Below are 23,420 nucleotides of genomic sequence, written 5' to 3'. Positions count from 1 at the left end.
ATGAAGCATGAAGAGATAGTAGTAGAAGACAATGTCTCCACAGTGGTAAGGTTTGTCCTGCTGGGATTTTCTGAATTTCCAAATATCCAAGGTTTCCTATCTGGGTTTTTTCCCATCATTTACATGGTTGTCCTCATTGGAAACTTCCTCATAATCATAATAACCAGGCTGGACCCTGCACTGCACAAACCCATGTACTTTTTCCTGGGACATTTTTCTTCACTGGAAATCTGTTATGTTTCAGTCACTCTCCCGAGGATTCTGGTCAGCCTTTGGACTCAGGATAGGAGCATCTCTCTACTGAGCTGTGCCACACAAATGTATTTCTTCCTAATGTTTGGAGCAACAGAATGTTTCCTCCTGGCTGTGATGTCTTATGACCGCTATGTGGCCATCTGTAACCCTCTGCACTATCCTCTAGTCATGAACCCAAAGAAGTGCCATCAACTGGCAGCTGGCTCCTGGCTTGGGGGAGTGCCAGTCCAGATAGGACAAACATGGCAGATATTTTCTCTGCATTTCTGTCATTCCAACCAAATCAACCACTTCTTCTGTGACATACCCCCCATTCTCAAGCTAGCCTGTGGGGACACTTCTGTGCATGAGGTGTCTGTCTACATAGTAGCTATGTTGTTTGTTGTAGTCCCTTTTATGTTGATACTTGCCTCTTATAGCAAAATTGGACTCACAATTCTGAGGTTGCCAACAGCCCAAGGAAGGGCTAAGGCATTCTCCACTTGTTCCTCCCACCTGCTGGTTGTGGTTTTATTTTTTGGATCAGCTTCCATTACCTACCTTAGGCCCAAATCCAACCATTCTGCATTAACTGACAAAGTGCTCTCTCTTTTATACACCATAGTGACCCCTATGTTTAATCTCATGATATACAGCCTTAGGAATAGGGATGTGATTGTTGCTCTGAAAAGATTCATGCTTAAAACATAGTATCACATATTTGTGTATGAATGTTTGCATTGCTGATCTCAAAGTTAATCAGAGAAATATTTCAGATCTTACATTTCCCCTTTGACATGCCGATCACTTCCATCTTAGCATCTATTTGTTTTACTTCAGAACATTAGCCTGAAATTTACTCAACCTGGATGTATTTTAGGCAAATCAATTTATTTTCAATATTACATATCTAAGGAAAAGTATTTTCTCATCAATGAAATTGCAATGTACATCATATATCCCTTGAAAAATCTATTATCAGAATCCAGTACTATGACTTGTGACAGAAATAAACTGGCCCAATTTTTGCCTGTAAAAATTCTTATGTATTCACAGCTGTAGTTGTTAGTTTTCCCCTTTGATACTTAACTCCTGGAGTTAACAATTGTGGTTGAATATTAAATATTTACTGAGTGAGTGATCAAATGAGTGACAGTGTACTTGCATACTTCTGTTCCCTACCTCAAACTCCTGGCAACATTTTATAACATTGCTCAGCTCTGATAACACTTTAACTCACTGTGTGTCAGTATACAATCCATTCAGAGGCAATACCAAAAGAAAATTTTATGAGCATTCAATTATCTTCATTAACACTTTCTATACTAGTACATAAAATACAACATGCCTATCTGGTGAGTTATTTACTCACTTAAACATCTAAAGCCTTTGATTAATATGAACTCTTTTGAATTTATTCCTCTATAACCTATGACTGACTGAAATACATGCTGTATGATGCATCAGTTAATTATTTTAACATTTAAAGATCTGATCAAATAAAACATTTATAGTAGTCATTCAATTTCACTGGAATATTGTGACAGACTAATGGTCCCCCAGATATCACCTGGTCCTAATTCATGGAATATATGAATTCAATGATTTTATGACAAATAAAACTTTGCACAGGTCTACCAGATTACCAGCTATAAAACTAGGAAATTATCCAGGTAACACAACTGATGACATGAGCCCTACAAAACAGAGAGAAGAAAGATGAATGTGTCAGAAAGAGGCAATGACAGAAGAGTAAGGAAAATTGCTGCCTTTCAAGTAGTAGACTATATGCCCAAGTAGTGACTTTGAGAAGTCACCAACAGCATTTAACTGACGTTCATTGAGATAGCAGGGACCACAGTTTGTGACCTCAAAGAACAGTATTCATAATAACATAATTGAGCATGAATGGATTCCCCAGGATAGCCTACCAGCCTTCTGAAAACCATGCATCTCTGATGATAACTTTATTTAAAAATAAAGAAGACACCTCAAGGCTCTATAGCATAGCTTAATCTCAGCTCAGAACTTGAACATGATCAATAGAGTGAATAAACAACCTATAGAATCACAAAGAGTTCTCCATCCATAGGGGGTTAATATCCAAAACATACAAAGAACTCAAAAGCTCAATACAATGAAAACCAAGAATCCAATTTAAATATTGGGAAAAACATGAGCAAACATTTCTAAAGGCATAAAAATGGGCACAGTTATGTAAGGCAAGTACTCAATATCACTAATTGCCAGAGAAAAACAAATTAAAGGTACAATGTGATACCACTTCACTTGTGCAGATTCATGATATCAAAAAGATGAAAGACAAATGTGTTTCTCAGGACATGGAGAAAATGAAACTTGGAGCATTTGGGGGGGTGATATAAATTGTTCAGTCATCATGGAAGAGAACGTGTTGGCTCCCCAGAAGTTAAATAGAACTACCATATGATGCAGCAATCGCACTGCTAAATATGTGTCCAAAGGAGATTAATCCATAGGCTGATGAGATACCTATACTGCCATGCACATTTCAGCATGCTTTATAATAGTGAGGATATGAATAAGCCCTGTACATCAACAATGAAATATAAATATAGAACCTGGCATAAACACAATGCAATATTGTTTGTTCTTAGAAAAAAAATAAAGAAAATCATGCCATTTGTGGCAACGTGGAAGAACCTTAGTAAAGTAGGTGACATAGGCCAGATACAAAAAGAAACACAAATCATGATCTCACTGATAGGTGTGATCAACAAATATGAATGGAGGAGCAGAGAGTAGAATGGTGGTTGTGAGGGTAGAGTGGAGAGATTGCAGAGGTGCTGATAAGAATAGGCATAACACATGGAGGAGGTGCAGGTTGAAGAGAACTGTTTTGCTTCATGTTCAGTTTAGACACCAAAAACAATATAGGTTTATGAAGGTATTTTATTTTTAGTTAATTTTAAATAATATGTAAACACAAAAGTTTACATATTAATTGGGTACCATGTAGGGTTTTGATACATACATAAATTATGTACTTTTACATTATGATAAATGTATCAATTTCCAAAAGCTTTTATGATTTCTTTCTGGGAATAATTTCAAAATCACTTTTTTTCTAAATATGGAGCATAGTATTGGTGCCTCTAGTCACCCCAATGTGCAACAGCACACCAGAATTCTTTCTCAAATGTAAGTGTAACTGAGAACACATTGATAAAACTTTCCCTTTATCTCAAAACTTCCTGCTCTCCCCGAGTTCTGCTAACCAGAAATGTACTCTTAATGTTTGTGAGATCAACTTTTTTTAAGATTCGACATGTGAGTGAGATCATGTGGTACTTGGTATGCTCTTGGCTTATCTCACTTAATATAATGATCTACAAATATAATCACACTGTCACAAATGACAGCATTCTACTCTTTTAGTGGCTGACTCATAGTCCATTGTGTATATGGATCATATTTTGATTACTAATCCATAAGTTGATAGACACTTAGATGGTTTGTATTTCTTGGCTGTTGTGAATAGTGCAGCAATAAACACATAAAGGCACATTCCTTTAAATACTGTGGTTTATTTCCTGTGGAGATTGGTGACAGAGAATCGGACAGCAGTGCCTCAGATTGGAGTCTCTGATGACCTCTTGCATGTGGCATACCTGGTGCCCTGGTATATCCCTTTGCAAGGGTGCAGGATGCCTAACTGCTATGGCCATGTCCTGCAAGAGGAGTCTCTGCAGAAGAGACTTATGAGCTTCAACTTTGATCTCAGACACATAGTTTTGAGAATAGAGAAACTTCCTTGTTAGACAACCACAATGTTTTACAAACTCTTACTTCTGAAGGTTCCTGCTTAACAGTAATATTTAAAAATGTACTTTTTTATTGGAGATCTACACAAAGTTCCTTGCAAACTATAGATTGTAACGGAGAAAATAATACACCTTACCCAGGATTTGTCAAGAGGCCAACTCACCTAAGACTCTGCCTTTCACATTCCATTGTTATGAAAACCACTCATGGTAATTTATAGGTAAGTTTCAAAGAAAGATTTTTTAATTAAAATTACTGTAATCCTAAAATAAACAAAAAATGTAAATGTTTCTAGCCCTGTAACTTTCTGAGTACAAAGAATAAACCTTGCATGGCATGACCTTTAACCTGATGAGGAGACATATAATTTATATATATATATATATATATATATATATATATATATAAAATATATTACTGGCATAACTCTTTAGACCTGCTTCTCCATCAGAGAAGTGTTCCACCAAACCCCGGCTTTATCATCAAAATTATTCACATGTGTGAGTCTTTGTTTTTCTTCTCCCACTTTGCCCCTCACTGAAACTGCAAGTTTGGCAGCTCTTGTAGCACCATTAACATCCAGTGTAAAAAAAAAAAGAAAAAAAAAAGGAAAGACAAGGTCCAAAAAAGGGGATCTTTATGTGTCTATCCTTAAAAGTATGCTTAAAAGAAGAGGTAGTTCTATCAGAAGAGCACAGTTGTTACAATTTATGAACTTTATTTCTAAAACTAGACTTTGCTTCCCTACAGAAGGAATGGCAAATGTAAAGACATGGACAACTGGCACCTTACTTAAGGTAATCCTTAAAACTTGAGGGAAAATAAGAGGTGGGGCTCCCCAAGGAAAACATAAACTATGAAACCATACTGTAAGGGAAGAAAAAATGGTTACTACAATTGCACTTACTTCTTCATTTCTGCTGGATGTCTAGTTCTCCTAGGCTTATATTTAAACTAGAAATTACAGAGCCAAAACCAGTGAAGACAAAAGAAAAAAGTGTTCCTTTTAAATCAAAACTGCTTGGCTACCAATCTTATCTGTTTTCAGCCAGTTTTCTTAACCAGTTTCTCCCTATTGATATAGCACAGAATGACAAAAGGTTCTATTTTTAATGTTTTGAGGAAGTTCCATACACTTTTTCATAAGTCTGCCCTAATTTAGAATCTCACCAACACTGTGCAAGTGTTCCCTTGTCTCTACATCTGCACTAATTGCTATCTTTTGTCTTATTGATCACAGTCATTTCTACTGAGGTAATGTTTTAGTTTGCCTTTCTGTCATGGTTAGTGAGGTTGAGTATTATGTCATATAATTTTTGACCACTTTTCTTCTTTTGAGAAATATCTATTCAGGTCTACTGTCCATTTTTAATTGGGATATTTGTGGGTTTTGCTGTTTGGAAGTTTCTTATATAATCTCTTTACCCAGAAGTAGGTAAATAAATAAAAAATACTAGCATCATATATTCTTTGTCAATTCATCACAAACTCTCAGTCCATTATGTATTTTGGGTGTATATTGTAGTCATGAGTTTTTACACTGTTTCATATTTCTTTGTTTTTTGTTCTTCTTCCACTCTATGTTGGTGACACTTGCTGATATATTTGATATGCAGGTAATTAATTCCCTTTCATTTCTGTGTAACATTCCAGTATAAAATGAATCATAATGTTACTTATGTAATTAAAAGCTAAAGTCAGCATAATATGGCACATGCAATTTTTAAAACTCAAACAAGAAGTTACTAATGCACTGTCTATTTCTGTTTATATGATAGAAGATAAACCTGAGTGGCTGTGATAAAGTTCAGTGCTGCAGACCCTAACATGTATGCATGTGTGAGGTCTGGTTTCAATTCCCAGCACTACACTCACAAATGCACACATGCAATTACCTCTTCAGAAGATAATTTTAAAAAAATGGATATGTGTTAATCTATGATGATTACAGATGGTATTGCTCAGTGCCCAATTCACATTAAGAAAGAAATGTACTGTGCACTCTATTCCATAGGGAGCCTAAAGAGAATGTATTCTGGCTACAGTGAGAGTTATCTGGGCAAAATTAAATAGAGCAAATAAGCAGAAGCCTAAGAGCTGCTCTTAATTAGAAATTTAAATGTGTAGGTGAAAGAAGTCCTTGGACTAGACAAAACAGCTGACATTTAAACAGCTCTTTGTAAAGAACAATTATCTTAAAAGCAGAAGGAATATCTATAATGACATAAGGGGTCTCATTTTAAGCAATTTAAATATCAAAAGAGTTAAGCTTTACAGTGAGGGAAAAAACAACCCATTCAAGAAAGGTAAATATGAACTCTTTTATCCTGATAGCAAAATTTAATTCATAAGACAAACTAAAAATTGATATTTAAATTATCCTGAGAAGATATATGTTTTATGATAGTGATCAATATATAGTTCTTATTCTATTAAATATAACTTGCAATGAAATAATAATTATAAGTTTTCTTACTTCATACAAAGTTTATGTGAAGTAAGAAAACTGTGCTGATTGTTGTGTTTTTAAGCATAGATAATATCATTGGAAAATTTAATTTCAAGCTAACACCTTGTAAAAAACAAGGCCCATATATGTGTATTCAGTCTAGGTTACACTTTAATAGATGATTTAAAGTAAAAGAATCTATGAAAAAAACTTAGAATCATTGAGGAATACAATAAATAGTACTGTAGATATGTAATTTTTAAAATAATTATTTATGATATAAAATTTTATAGGATCAAATTTTTCTTTAATTTTAGTTTAAGTTGTTAATGTACAAGAAATACACACAGAGAGAAAAGCTTAGGTAGCATGTAATAGTTGGGTGAACTTAAACATTACTACATAATACTTTAATCTTTTGGATTTTTTGAGAAAATAAGGACCTGAATTTAGAATAGAAAAATTAAAACAGTAAGATTTTTTACTTTTGGTTAAGAAAAACTAAATATTTGCCAAAAAATAAAATAAAATCGTATTTGAAGATATTGAGGACATTTCTTCTCTTTCTACCTTGCTCCCTTTGAGTACAATAATATTTAATTTTTGTATGTACTAATTATTTCATAAAAAAATATTGGTTTTCTATTACATTCAATTATATTTTATTTATCACTAAAAATTATTTTAATAGTATAATTATTTGTTAAATATTGTCATTCACCATAAAAATACATAAAGTTTAAATTATTGTCCTTTTTTCTCTTCAGATGGATAATTTTAATAGTATCTTTTACTTTGAATAATTTCTGAAAAATTACTGAGCACTATACAAGGTGGACAACATTTCTGAAAGATTAGGCCAAATTTCAACACACTGGGCTGAGGAGTGATTTGTATTTTGTATACCAGAACCACAGAATAAAGATGAGAATATAAACAAAATGTGACAGAGGACTACTGGATATTTCATCTTGAGACTCTGGGAATTTCATAACTTTGTAAGATTGCTATAAGATCTCTCTCTATTCTTACAATAAACATATCATATAAAGAAAAATGATTTATAGAATATTTTTCCCATTGCCTGAAACAATAAACTTGAGAGAATATTAATAAGTAGCATTTACATAGATTTGCATAAATGCCATAACCTCTTACAGCTGTCTTACATAATCTGGGTACAATTCTTAGCCTGCTTTTTTTGTTATTTGTTTGGCTTTTGTTTGTATTTTTTTTAATCCTGTGTCACAGGGAATATAGTGATTTGTAAGAATCTCACAGCCAGCAGGAAAAGGATCTGTAAATCAATTCCAGTTCTTCTTAGTAGGATTCTGTCCCTACTGTGTGGGGGGGACCAAGTCTAAAGTACCAGGTTTGGAGGGATGATAAGCAAGACTGGGATTAGTAAAGAGGCAGAAACTTTGGGTGCAATATCTAAAGTAGCCTTCACTTTCAGAATTGTACACTAACTAAATGCTCCCTGAAAATGAGTGAGCCCTTCTTAAATATTTTATCAAAGAGTCAACTTCAACTTTCCATCATTCTGACACAAAAGAAAAATAAATAAGAATGGGATAAAGTACATAAAAAGTAAGCAGATAACACTATGCAATAAAAATTTCTAAGCAATGTGCTATCAAGGGGGTGGGGCTAGTGACATATTAGCCTAATAAACAATATCTATAGTCTATACAATTATATGTATAGACCCATTACTAGATGACAATTCTTCAAAAGGGATCATTGATATTTTGCCAATAGTATATCATTTACTTGTCACAAATAAGGTAACTTAGAAATGTTAAATAGCTTTTTCTTATATCACAGAAAATAGTCAAGTTACGATTCAAACCCAACTTCAATAAAAAAATTTTCAATGAGAAAATGAAAAAAATTGTCTATTCTTATTGAGCCTCAATATATTAATTTCTAAAAAAAAACCATGAAAATAGAAAAGTTTGTAGAGTTTTTTGGTTTCTTTGGGGGTTTGTGTTTGCTTTATTTTATTTTTGTTCATGGAACAGCAGAGACTGGCATGGCATCTTGAAAATGGAGTTTACATTAGTGGAGAGTATATTTTTTTTTTCACTTGTGCCACACAGATATACACTGTTGCATACCTCACTGCCCACCTTGGTTTACTTCAGTACATTCTCAATTGATTCTATCTAGATCTATGCTGCAATACTAAATAAAATCCTTCAAGTGTGCCCACTTACTATCCTACTGAAGGATACATTTTCCTTTTGTCAATAAAATATTTTCTATTTTTTCAAATCCATGTAATTATGAATTCTGTTAAAGACATTTATGTTAAAATCAAGTGATGGGAGGAGATGGAGAGGTGAAATATCCACCTAAAAATGTATTCTATATTTTAAAAAGTATGAATGAATGATCATGAAATTTTTTACAATAAGGAAATAATGATTTGGGAAATAAATATGTAACATGATTTAAACATTACACAATGTATACATGTATGAAAATATACATGGTACTCCATTGATATGTTTTAGAGGGGAGAGAAAGGAAGGGGAGGGGGTATGAGTGTAGGAAGTATAGTAGAATGAGTCAGACATCATTACCCTATGTGCATGTATTATTCCATTACCGGTGTAATTCTATATCATGTACAACAGGGAGAAGGGGAAGTCATATGCCATTTATGTATGATGTGTCAAAATGCATATTACTGTCAAGTATTACTAATTAGAACAAATTTTTTTAAAAAATGTTTTTAAAGTGAGGGTTGGGAGTGTAGCACAATTAACATGGGCTTGAGCCTAGCAGTACTAAAAAAATAAATAAAATTTATTTTTAATAGTGTGGGAGAAGATAATCTATGATACAGTCCTGTTGACAATGATTGAGAAAATTCATGGAGACATGCAAGAACAGGGTTTCTAAAAATGTAATTAATTTAACCTAATTAAATTTACTTAATTAAACCTAAGATACCAGGGCAGACCTATAGATTCATCTTTAATGTTGCCAATTGTACAGCTGCCTGTGCATAGTATGGATTATGCTGGGCTTTAACAGGAAACACCTGCAGTGATTCTCAAGCAATCTCAGGGTAATGTGTGCTGTGATCATGCATAGGATCTAATGCAATAAAAGGTGGAATGTGTAAGGAGTCATATTCTTACAGTGCAAACCATCTCAGTGGTCTTGAGCATTGATGTGGATGACCAGATTTTTAGAGAGCAGGCACCTATTGCTGAAGGTCTATGAGAAGCACATGTTCCCTTTTTGCTTTCCACAGATGAAACACCAGGGAAAAGCACCAGAAGGAAACCTAACAGCATGGAAGGAATTTGTCCTTTTGGGGTTTACTGAAGTGCCCCAGCTCCAGTGGTTTCTGTTTGGACTGTTCTTTGTCATCTACATGATCATCCTGCTGGGCAATGGAACTATTTTGGTAATAACAAAAGTAGAGCCTGCTCTCCAGACCCCCATGTATTTTTTCCTTGGCAATTTTTCCTTTTTGGAGATCTGTTATGTTTCAGTTACTCTCCCCAGAATGCTCGTAAGTCTTGGGACCCAGAGAAGGACCATCTCTTTGGTTGCCTGTGCTACACAAATGTGCTTCATTCTTGTACTGGGGGCCGCAGAATGTTTCTTTCTGGCAGTGATGGCCTATGACCGCTATGTGGCCATTTGTAACCCTCTGAAGTATCCTCTGGTCATGAACCACAAGGTCTGTATCCAGCTGGTGGCTGCCTCCTGGATCAGTGGAATTCCTTTTCTGGTAGGGCAGACTTACCAGATTTTCTCCCTGCCATATTGTGCTTCCAATGTAATCAACCACTTCTTCTGTGACATCCCCCCAATACTTAAGCTGGCCTGTGGAGAAACCTTCACGATTGAGCTGATCGTCTATGTGGTTGCTCTGCTGTTTGTCTCGGCCCCGTTTCTGTTAATACTCATCTCCTATATCAAAATCATCTCCACAGTCCTTAAATTGCCATCAGCCACAAGCAGGGCCAAAGCCTTCTCCACCTGCTCATCTCATCTTACAGTGGTGGTGTTATTCTTTGGATCAGGCATTATTACATATTTAAGACCTGAGGCTAGTCATTCAGCAGAAACTGACAAAGTGCTTTCTCTTTTCTATACTGTTGTGACTCCCATGTTCAACCCCATGATATATAGCCTGAGGAACAAGGATGTTATAATGGCATTGAGAAGATTATTAGGTAAATAGTTTACTTGATTCAATGTAAGTTATATTTGCAAGACTTTTTTTGTCTATAATAAAATCTTCAGTGGCATCCATCTTTAGCTCTGTGTCTTAAGTATCTCTTCAGTGGAAACTCTTTTTAAATTAAATATAATTTGTGATGTTGAGAGAAGCTATATAGGTGACATGTGTCACAAAATTCCAAATCATATTTCACTGATATTTTTAAATTTTTGTATGTGTGGGAAACATGTTTTCTCAATGTACTACTGTTAGCTTTAATTATAATTGTACTAATAATATTACAGACTCCATCCTATCACTTTTTGAAAATCATGTCATTCACATCCATAGATTTGTGAAAACTATATTTAAAACAGGTACAAAGTGGACATTAAATGAAAAATACACAAAGTGACAAACACACATACCCACAATATGTTTTGACCAACAATGACCATTCAGTGAAACCACTTGTCTAGGAAAAAAAAAAAACGTAGTTTCATAAATGATGTTGGTGAATATTATGCCTGGCTTATGTACTTTTAAAAGTTAATATTCCTATGTAGTAATCATGATATGTTATAATAAATATTACTAAAATCACACAAATAAAATGGAGAACTGGGAAAAGGAAGAATATTGTGAATAACTGACAAGTATTATTTTATTGAATATTGAAAAGTTATTGTTTTTCAAGTTAAAATTTTCTTGGGGAGATAAAAGATACAGTAGAATTAAGGAAGAGGATATAATATTTTATAAAGCATGTATTTAATATAAAATCACAGATATTTCACACATACTTTTACACAATAGTCACTGAAAATGATGAATTAAAACCTAATCAAAGTTAATGGTAGCTATCTCAGAATAAATTTTTCTCTTATGTCTCTTTTATTTCCCTGATATTTAGAGCTTTTGCCATTAATTGGTGTTATTTATGTAATAAATAAAAGTGACTGGTAAATTGTATACACTGAGGATAAGAAACATGTAAAAAATTTCATGTGCTATTTTTTCATTCATATTCACATAAGTAAACTTATTATTATTACTATACACAAAGGTAACATATTTCTGAGAAATTTGTCCTATCAACAGATTAATGATTAAACAAGTATGTTGTAAGGTTTGCACCTGCTATTAAAGGCATTTGTCTTTAAGTAAGTAATACCTGTTCTTATCACACTTACATGGAGATATGTATCACCAAGGGGAGACAAAATGTGGTACTACTTTCTGACTAGCAGAAGATATTCAGAATATGTTTTAATAAATCAAATGACATGTCCGAGAAATCTACCCCAGCTGAGATCAAAGAAAGGCATGAATAAATCACCAATAATTTCACATAAAGCCTCTATCAGAAGCTACTAAAACCTAACATAAATGATTGGTAATAAAAGAATGATAAAAGAAAGAAAAATATACTAAGAATTGTTCCAGGAAAATAATTTCAAGACAGAAATTGGACAAACCAGAAGCTATTGCATTTAGAATTAGATGAGGCAGAAACTGAGGAGACTTTTTATTCTCAGTGTCCCTCCTGTGAAATACAGAAAAAAAAAATTGTTTGAGAGAAGTGAGTTTTGGAAGAAGCAAGCTCTTAATAAGAACACAATGTTTCTCTTTTTGTGATGGAATAGGTCCAATGTAATCAGTCTGCCATTAGAGAATTGGAGGGTCAGTGGAAGAAATGTTGTCATATCAAGAATTAGATATTCCTCAGTGACTCTAATCAGATTGAGGATAATGATTTGAAGTTCATGTGTCTGTGTCCATTCATATCCTTACCCTACATCTGCATGATCACTTGGCACAAGAGCCAGGGGACCATGCTAACAGTAACTGGGGACAGAGCCTGGGTGGTAACCACAGAAGGGATTTTTCTATCCATTTAATTATCCAAAACTTCCTCAATTGAGGTCAACCTTTGATAAACATTCACATGGTTCACAAATATCTTCACTTTTTTTTTTTTGATCATTAAGAAAAGTCTATTTATGTATCTTTTCTAAAGAATTCTTAGTTATCATTTTTCAATTTTACTACTTCAAAATCCCTCACTGTTCTCTCAAACTATTACCTTAAGCCCACGGATGGGTACACAATCACACAGCTGGCCATTTTTTCTTTCAAGCTAAATGAACAATCAGAAGTTCTGCTCAGAGTTCTTCTCCCTGGGAATACATCCTCTCACCAATCCCCCTCAAAGATATTCCAGAAAGTGGCTACATGGTTGCTGAGGTCAGCTTTAGCTTGATTTCTGAATGCCACACAGAACCAAGTAAATCAGACCCATACTTTCTTTAGCCAAATCAGCTTTCATGAGGTCATTAGTGTAGAATTAGAGAGTAAATAATTTAGCAAGAGAAAGGACCCTAAGAATCTGGACCTTTTTCTCATGTAAATTACTTGTGTCATCTGGACCTGTTGAGCTCCTATATACATCACTTCCATTTGAAACTCAGGCCTTTTAAATAAAAATTCAACTTCCCTGATAGTTAGGTGGACTATGCACATTATCCATTTAATCTTGAGGAAGAATAGCATTTTGTGGATTTTAGGAATGATTTTCATCTACTTGCCATATTCATAGTTTTAAAGTCATTAGGAGTATTATTATTAGTACTTCAATAATGTCTATGGGTTTTTATGTAAAATTTCCTTTTGATCCTCATATCTACTATTTCTGATTTTTCTATTTTTATCAATCATCTAATATACATGCATATATTGTTGAGCTTCATAAAAACAGTTTATTGTTTTTTTTGTTTTGATTATCTTTCTAAGTTTCCACATTTATATATATTAAAAATATGTAGAATGAAGAACATTAGATTAGAGGAAGCCTAATACAGAAAGGGGGAGGGGAGGGAATGAAGAGGCACTAGGAACTGCAATGGATGGGATTTAAATCCATACTACTATGAATATGTCAAAATAAACTCAACTGTTACATATGAATATAATGCAGTAATAAGAGCATTAAAATTTATGACACAAAAAACTGAAAGAAGAAAAATAGTGAAACCCTCTCATATTGACTTTTTGTGTATAGATTTATTATCAATTTAATTACTCATTAGAAGTCTATGTAGATATTTTATTTTATATTAATGCACATAATTTGGGCTATAATGTCATTTTAGAAGTTGATTTGTCATATGATAATTTTTTTCTATAAAATGTTTATATTATCTTTAATAGTGATTTTAATCTTTAAAAAATCAGTTGTAATATATACAAAATCACAATTTTAAATGATTATTTTAAATTATTTAAAGGGGAAACAGAAAAATTATGCAAACACTTTGCCTTATAATTACTGGTATAATTTGCTTCATAATGGCTCTCTTTGTTTTTTAATTTTTTTTAATTGTGATTTGATATATGGTATCACTTCCTTTCAACTCAAAGACTTTACTTAATATTTCTCATAGTGAAGGTCTCCTAGCAGCAAACTGTGATTTTTTTCAATGTTATTGACTGTGATTCTGTGTATAGGTCATACTTTCTTCTTTCTTTGCATATCTCATAAAGTCTGGTGAAAACTGAACAAATTATCTAACATTCTTCAGCAACTTCAGATTCTAGTAGCATTTAGGAGCGGGGGTTGTTGCCTTTTGTTTGTTTATTCTCTTGCCTGAACTAATTTTGTGGAATTAGTATACATTGTTGTTGTTGTTATTATTATTATTATAAAATCTGGTTGCTAGTAGTAGTAGTAGTAGTAGTAGTAGTAGTAGTAGTAGTAGTAGTAGTAGTGGTAGTAGTAGTAGTTATATTCCATTGTCTGAATTCCTAAGTATACCTCATTGGTCAGTATAGCTTAGTGACCAGCCAATGATATTTATTGTAGGCAGGAAGACATCCAACATTTGTTTGTTGATGAATTTATGGCTGACTTGTAAACTTAGAAAATGTATTAAAATTTCATGAACTTTGCAAGTGTTTGATGGATTTTATTTTCTGCATTTACATGGTCACATTTACCAGAATCTCTCTTGGGATAACCTTGAGTGTGTGTGGCTTTACACTTGCGCCCACTCATTCAGATCACTGCAATAATTAGAATTTCAACTGTATCCATTTTCATTTTATCATTCTTCAGAAACTTCTGTTAAATTGTTGGCTAATCTGTCCCAAAGTCTATGCACATCCCACCATAGCTATAATCTTGGCCCCATCCCCACAATGACTTGCTTCTGATGTTGACATCATTTATAATAATTCTGGAAATTTTGTTCCAATATGCTGCTTGAAGTCACAGAACATTCTCTTATAAAATTAGAGAGCTGCTAACCTATCTGGTAATTAGTGTCCTGGCAGATCTTCAGTTCCATGTAACTGAGAGTAGTAATGGAAACTGTCTTGTGCAAAATACAGTGAATTTTTACTATTCTTATTTAGTTAGGCTTAATTTTCATAAACATTTTATTAGTGTAACATAGCTGTATATAGTTTTTTGAGGATGCTAAGACTCTTTACTAAAAAAACAATGGACTTCTATGCAGAAAACTCTAAAGCTAAAATTCTTGTTTTAAGAAATTCTTGACTTATTATTTACTTAGTTATATAATGTTTAAAATACATAGTTATTGCAAGAACATGTATGAAAAAATATGTGTGATCATGGATAGGAATTTATCAATAAATGTTAGCCAAATCACAAACCTGAAAGAAAAATCTTTATAAGTCATACTTTACCAATATTAAATATTTTGTTCTGTGTTAACATTGTTAAGAAACTGCAAAATATAGGCTACAGTCTCTGAAAATATTGGCAAAGCACATATCTCTCAAAGGAAAAATACATAAAATATATGAGGATCTCCCTAACTGAGAAAGACATGGCCTAATTAAACAATGTACAAGAGTCAAATGAAATTTAAAACAGAAAATAATATTTCATGCATATTTTAATGCTAAAGTTAAATTAATCCCAAATAATATAATTCAAAATAAGGTAAGTACATATATAACCCTTAAATAATCATAGTTTTCAAAGTTTGGAAATTAGGAAGCTATAAGTTCTAAAGTATATTTTCCATTTATATAATCATTATTTCTTATATTTGTTGACATATATTCCAGGTTCCTGTGGCTGCATCTTATATTGTCTCCTTTGAACCTGTGAGTGTGTCTAAGTGTGTTTGTGTGGATGATTGGGCAAGTTATAGAAACCTATCTTATTAATTTACACTCAATTTGAGGAGCTCCTTGAATCAAATATGAAGCAATAACTTCTAAAATTCTAAATTTCGACAAGCGAAGGAAATTAATGATAAAATAAGAAACCATAGTTGGTTACATGGCCATCTAAATAGAAGTCACAATTTATAGCTCCCTGTACAGGTTTCTATAGTGTTGTCACTAAATTTTACATTGGGCATTATTTCTGGAAAGTCTGCATGACTGTTCCACTTTGTGCATCTGAAAAGGCAAAGTGAATATTAGTCTTCATTCCCCTTCTCCTTCTTTCTAAGTGGGGGATGATGAGATTAAACCCACTAATGTAGATTGATAGGTGGCAGAATCATATTGAAGATAATGGGAACATCTGAAGAGACTTGAACCTCTTGAGAACTTTTAACGACACAAACATTTTTCTAAATGTTGTCCTGAACATAAATAGAATATATTCATTTGTATCACAACTACTATGCAGTTATAAATTGTAGATTTTTCAATGTTCCTATTTATTAACAAGCACAGAAAGGAAGAGAGACTGAGAATAGAAGGGGTCATATAGCCAGGCATGTATTAGTGTGTTATGTTAAACTCCTTGAATAAAATTAAAATGCTTTCCTCAATTAGTAAGTTACCTGGGAAAATACTTATTCCCAGGATAGACAATATTTTCTACCTCAGGAGCACTGCTTTTTTTTTTCTTCCTAAGAGTAGAATATATATTAGGCAAGGCTTACCCTCTGTTACAAATGAAGATAAATTCCTAAAATAGAAAAAGGACACACTTCTTTATTATTGTGTGTATTTTATCAATTATTAAAGGGGTAAGCATTATGATTAACCTAATTCTGAAATAGATAAGCACAGAGAAGTTTGAAAAATACAGAATGTATTTTCATGTCTACTTTTATCTTTAAGAACATGCGCAATAAGAAATATTTAAAATTTAAAAGGAATCATTTGTGTACTTTGGTTACTTTTTCAATTCCAAGATGTTCTTTCAGATTACATTTGTAATCTTGTGACTTTTGCCATTTTTAGGTGAACTGAGAGCAAAATGGAAAATCGTTTTTAAAAAAAGAGGCATCATTAAAATATTATCATCATCTTCTTATGTGCTAATATTTGCCAAATAATTATCTGATAAGCATTTTTTTAACTATTTAAATCAACAAAATCTAGACATCTTATCTGTTACAAACCTAATTATACATACAGGTGAACAAAGTATTGAATAACTAGTATTAAAATGGCATCCTAGTACTATAAAAAAGCTTCCTGTTTTTAAAGGTTAAATGCATGAAAAATGAATCTAAAACTGCTAGAGAAATGTTAGCATGTTTATATCTATATCTATATCTATATATTTTTAGTGATTTCTGTTAGAAGGTTATCTTTCTGACTTCTGTACCCTTGTATCTTTTATTTCTTAGTTTTAAAGTGATTCCATTAACTTACTATAAATATAATATGTATGAGAGAAGCTCTGAATAATTGCACAATATTTACGCAAAATGAAATAATTTTTTCATTGATAAAAGGGGATAACAGTTAAATAAACAAGAAGTATATGAAACAACAACAACAACAAAAAGGTAGCTATGTCTAACTGAATTACTAATCACTTTCTCACTTAGTAGTATAAATAGAAATTTCTAAAGATTTCCCAAAGTCTGAGAAATAAGCAAGAATATTGGGTGATTTGAGTAAGTTTGGTATGCCCAATTGTGTCTAGAATTTAAGCACAATTTGAATAATTGTAAGTAATTATATCATTTCTCTCCTTTTATGTATTGAGTCTTGAATCCAGGGGTACTCAGCTACTGAGCTAAACATCCAGGGCTTTATTCCTTTCTATTTTGAGATAAGATGTTGCTAATTTTCCCACACTGATCTCAAAATTTTCAACCTCTCACCTCAGCCCTCTAAGTAGCAGGGATTATAATATTTGTTCCTTTATATGTAGTTAGACTTAGAGAATTACATTAAATATTCATAAAATCGCTGGTTCATTTTATAACTGAAATTTAAGACTCTCTCACCTCTGAAAAAGAAAAGAAAAGAAATGGAAAAGAAAGGTTTCAATTCAGTAGATATAGGTAGAGCACAAGTTGTGTTCACAGTGCTTTTTGTTCCTTATTACACTTGGAAAGCTTGGTTGTAATTTTCTTTATAAAGGTACCCTCCTACTTGAATAGAGGGAAATGATTACAAAAAGGAGATTACAATGTGCAAAAAGCATAAAAAATAAGTGAGCTGGTATAGGAAACAGATGGAAGAAGATGGCAATTTCTAAAGGCTAAGGTTTGATAATCAAATATGGTCAAAATATATGATAGGCACAATAAATTGTTGATTCAATCAATGGTTTTTACAAGTGTCCATGTGTTAAGTTCTCAGCTTAGTTAGATACAAGAATAAGTGTTTATAATTTTTTATGTTGGAACACAAAATAACCTGTGGTAGAGTTTCATATCCTTATAATCACAGTAGAGTCACCTCTATCTTATAAGATAGCTTGTGTCATTGTAAAGTCTCAGTTACACCTTTTACATTGGAATATCAAATTTTCATTTAGAGTAATTTTATAATTATTGAAGAAGTTTGAAGTACCTTTAGGACTTCAATATTTGGTAGAATATTGTAGATGTAGCAAGAAATTCTTATGTAACTTTGCCATGTTCTGTTACAAAAATGCACTGAATGACCAAGTTCAGCATGGACTGTTGATCTTTCCCCATTTGCAACTGTTTTTGAAGCTGAAATCTTGACAACCGTGCAAACTTAACAGTTATAGAATAAGATTAGAGGTATACGACCTTCTTACATTTTTTGTATTTAAATTATTTATTACTTATATGGAAATTATTTAGCAAATAATGAGATGATAAACTTCTTCTGAAAGAGTGAATGAGATATAATAATTCCTACATACCCACCACAAGTACAAACACATTTATACACACACACACACACACACACACACACACACACACACACGGCATGCTTAGAAACTCAGAAATCCAGGAACCTGTACTTAAATCTTGGTCAGTAATTCAATTATTTGACTCATTTGTAATTAATCCAAAAATATAGCCAATGAAAAATTTTGGAAAAATATCTCTACTGCATATAAAATAGTGTTTATGATATCAAATATGATATATATCATAGGTCTAGAAATAAAAGGAAATTCATTCATAATGTAAATAAATAATAGTATACAAACACACTCATGCATGAACCCACACATAAAAGCAAGGGAATAGACTGAATGGAGCAAATTAACTCAGTAGAATAGCAGTCATTCCTGAGGATATGAGTGATCTAGGAAAATGTCCAGGAGGAGAGATGTGCTAAATGTCGTATATATGCATACATCTGCATTCAGAATAAAGAGGTGCGTACTGTAGCTAGGACCTGTTTCCTGACTGCAGATGTAAATGAGATTGCTTCTTGACTATTGAGCTTCCTTCTATAGGAAATTCATGTTAACTGTCCCTCATACTTCTTGAGATCCTCAGTATCCTTCTGAATGTCAATTGTGCTAGAAAATCTGAACAAAATATGTGACTTCTGATTTCATAAACTTACAGTTAAATGAATATACAGTTTTAAAGATTAAATAGTATTGCATTGTAGTTCATGGACAGTTAATCATTACTTTTTAATGTATTTTACAGAATATAAAAGCTAAAATGATCTTGGGAAAAATACAAAAATCAATCTAAAAGATTCAATGCACTCTTCCCTAAATTTATTAGAAATGTCTTAAAGAACATATTCTCATATATTTACGGTAATTTTGAGTTGATTATTGTACACAAAACAATGTTGGGAGAGCAGAAAAAAAAATAGAAGAGTAGAATTTTTGCTCCACTTTAGACCTAGACTCAGACTGTTCAAATGAGAATTAATGTGACATACCTTATCACAGAAACAGAAAAAAATGTGTTATAACCTTCAGCAGAAACAAAAAATACAACTTTCATGTAGATATGCTTAGGAATAATTTTTAAAAATATTTATGACAATTTCAGACCAAATGGAAGACATAGGTTTTTATCTTAAATGTAACTGGGAAATTTGCAATCAGGCCATCTTCAGTGTACACATAAGAAAACAAAGGGAAAATGTAGTTAATTTTCTACTTCTGATTGACTCTTCCCCATAGATGAAGCATGAAGAGATAGTAGTAGAAGACAATGTCTCCACAGTGGTATGGTTTGTCCTGCTGGGATTTTCTGAATTTCCAAATATCCAAGGTTTCCTATCTGGGGTTTTCTCCATCATTTACATGGTTATCCTCATTGGGAACTTCCTCATAATCATAATAACCAGGCTGGATCCTGCACTGCACAAACCCATGTACTTTTTCTTGGGACATTTTTCTTCACTGGAAATCTGTTATGTTTCAGTCACTCTCCCGAGGATTCTGGTCAGCCTTTGGACTCAGGATAGGAGCATCTCTCTACTGAGCTGTGCCACACAAATGTATTTCTTCCTTATGTTTGGAGCAACAGAATGTTTCCTCCTGGCTGTGATGTCTTATGACCGCTATGTGGCCATCTGTAACCCTCTGCACTATCCTCTAGTCATGAACCCAAAGAAGTGCCATCAACTGGCAGCTGGCTCCTGGCTTGGGGGAGTGCCAGTCCAGATTGGGCAAACATGGCAGATATTCTCTCTGCATTTCTGTCATACTAACCAAATCAACCACTTCTTCTGTGACATACCCCCCATTCTCAAGCTAGCCTGTGGGGACACTTCTGTGCATGAGGTGTCTGTCTATATAGTAGCTGTGTTATTTGCTGTAGTCCCTTTTATGTTAATACTTGCCTCTTATAGCAAAATTGGACTCACAATTCTGAGGTTGCCAACAGCCCAAGGACGGACTAAGGCATTCTCTACTTGCTCCTCCCACCTGCTGGTTGTGCTTTTATTTTTTGGATCAGCTTCCATTACCTACCTTAGGCCTAAATCCAACCATTCTGCAGGAACTGACAAAGTACTCTCTCTTTTATACACCATAGTGACCCCTATGTTTAATCCCATGATATACAGCCTTAGGAATAGGGATGTGATTGCTGCTCTGAAAAGATTCATGTTTGAAACATAGTATCACATATTTGTTTATGAATGTTTGTATTGCTGATCTCAAAGTTAATCAGAGAAATATTTCAGAACTTTCATTTCCCCTTTGACATGCCGATCACTTTCATCTTAGCATATATTTGTTTTACTTCAGAACACTATCCTGAAATTTACTCAGCTTGGATGTATCTTAGGCAAATCAATGTATTTTTATTATTACATATCTAATGGAAAGTATGTTCTCATCAATAAATTTGCAATGTACATCATATATCCCTTGAATAATATACAGAATCCAATAATATGTCTTGCAACAGAAATAAACTTGCACATTATTTATCTATATAATTTGTGTGTATTTACATATAGTTGTTAGTTTTCTCCTTTCATACTTAATACATAGACTTGCCAATTGTAGTTGAATATTATGTTTATGGATTGAGTGATTAAATGATTGAAAATATAAGTGCATACTGCTGTTCCCTACCTCAAACTCTTAGCAAATTCTAGCGATTTTATAGCATTGCTAAGCACTGTTAGCATATTTAACTCACTGTCTGTCAGCATAAAATTACTCCAGAGACAATATCAAATGAGAGGCTTATGCACATTTAATTTTCTTCCTTAAAACTCATCCAAGTACTTAAAATTCAACTCTCTTGCCTGGTAAGTTATTTACTCTATTAAACATATAAAGCCATTGATTATTATGAACTCTTTAGAATTTAGTCCTAGGTAAGCTATGACTGCCTGGAATGCAATATCATATGATACATCAGTTAATAATTTTAACATTTAAATATATGATCAAATAAAATATTTAAGGTAGTATTCATTCCATTTCAATGAGACATTGTGATAGAATAATTGTCCCCCAGATATCGCCTGGTCCTAATACATGGAACTTGTGAATTTAATCATTATATAATAAATAAAATTTTGAACAGGTATACCAGATATCAACTATGAGACTAGAAGATTATGTGTAGGGATTCTGATCATTGAGATATAGAGGGAAGCATTCCTTTGCTGAGCAAACTCATATGGGATAACAGGCACCTGTTTTCAATGCTTAGGATGTTCCGCAATTTCTCTTAGATCCAGTAAGATAATTAATATATGTGCATTGTCTAGCTGCTGTTGGAATGCCCTGCATTAAGTGGCTCCGTGGGGCTTGACAGTGATCTCAGGCATACAGCTCCTGGGAATAAAGGAACTTGCTTGCCAGATAACTACAATATTTCACCAAGCCTGGTGCTTCTGGATCTGCCAACAGTAACTTCTTATGTTCAGAGTCACTTGAGACAATGGACTTTATTGAGAGCTGCACAAACTCCTAACTTTGCATATTGTAACTGTAGAATAAGCAACCTTACTGAAACAATAAACAATAATGTAGTTATGGTACTAATGACCTAATGTAACATATTGGTTTAAATAAAGGTGACCACTTGGAAAAACAGCCATCTTTCCTGCCTCTGCATCTTGTCCCTGTGTCTCCTTTTTTATTTTCCTTATAATTATCCAGGTAACACAATTGATGACATGAACCCTGCCACAGTCCGGCTGCAGCAAAATAAGCCGGGGGTTTAGAACAACTTGTGTACATTGATACAGCAGGAGTGGGAGCTGTTTATTGTAGGACAGGAGGGGTATATATGCATTAAAAACCGCTTATCTTAATTAGCATAAACTAGATACAGCAGTCAACCAATAAGGAATCTCCACACTTAATGGCTCGATGGCATTACTTCACAAACCACTCCCTCTGGCAAAATGCCATCTTGACTTGTTTACAGACCCTAACAGAATCCTAAAATAATATAGAAAGAAGAAAGCAGTGTATGTCAGAGTGTATGTCAGAGATGCAATGATGAAAAAGGATGGAAAATGTAGGGATAAGAAGAACCTAATTTGTCTTTGCTGCCTTTCGAGGAGTGGGACCATATGCCAAAGTGGTGACTTTGAGAAGCCACCAGTGGCATTTAACTGACATTCATTGAGAAATCAGAAATCATAGTTGATGTCTTCAAAGAACAGAATTCTTTAATAATACCATTGAGCATGAATGCATTCCCCAGGATAGTCTCCTAGCCTCCTGAAAACCATGCATCTCTGATGATACCTTTATTTAAAAATAAACAAAACCACCTCAAAGAATTATAGAATAGATTAATTCCAACTCAGAGCTATAAAGTGATCAATAGAGTGAATAAGCAACCTACAGAATGGCAAAGAGTATTCTCAAACCATAAGGGATTACTATCCAAAGCATACAGAGAACTCAAAAGCTCTATGAAGTGAAAACCAAGAATCTAATTTTAAAATTGGGAAAACATGAATGAACACACATTTCTGAAGGCATAAAAGTGGACAGTTAGGTGAGACAGGTACTCAAGATTGCTAGTTGCCAGAGAAAAAACAAATTAAAGGCACAACGTGATATCTTTTCACTTT

The 23,420-nt window shown here is 33.3% G+C and overlaps 3 protein-coding genes across 3 annotated transcripts; all 3 read left to right on the top strand.

Annotated features, from left to right (window-relative positions):
• On the top strand, positions 1 to 945 carry LOC143391750 (olfactory receptor 10AG1-like). The gene has a single exon (XM_076844500.2). It carries the CDS (start codon positions 1 to 3, stop codon positions 943 to 945), a length of 945 nt encoding a protein of 314 aa, XP_076700615.2.
• An 8,807-nt stretch (positions 946 to 9,752) lies between these two features.
• LOC143391749 (olfactory receptor 10AG1-like) lies at positions 9,753 to 10,697 on the top strand. Its single transcript, XM_076844499.2, has one exon. The coding sequence runs from the start codon at positions 9,756 to 9,758 to the stop codon at positions 10,695 to 10,697; it is 942 nt and encodes a 313-aa protein (XP_076700614.1). The 5' UTR covers positions 9,753 to 9,755.
• A 9,346-nt stretch (positions 10,698 to 20,043) lies between these two features.
• LOC143391748 (olfactory receptor 10AG1-like) lies at positions 20,044 to 20,988 on the top strand. Its single transcript, XM_076844497.2, has one exon. The coding sequence runs from the start codon at positions 20,044 to 20,046 to the stop codon at positions 20,986 to 20,988; it is 945 nt and encodes a 314-aa protein (XP_076700612.2).
• Positions 20,989 to 23,420: the final 2,432 nt, after the last annotated feature.

Source organism: Callospermophilus lateralis, chromosome 2 (assembly GCF_048772815.1).
Source record: "Callospermophilus lateralis isolate mCalLat2 chromosome 2, mCalLat2.hap1, whole genome shotgun sequence".
NCBI classification, from domain to species: domain Eukaryota; kingdom Metazoa; phylum Chordata; class Mammalia; order Rodentia; family Sciuridae; genus Callospermophilus; species Callospermophilus lateralis.
The sequence above is the reverse complement of the archived record's forward strand: the minus strand, read 5'-3'. Positions and strand labels throughout refer to the sequence as shown.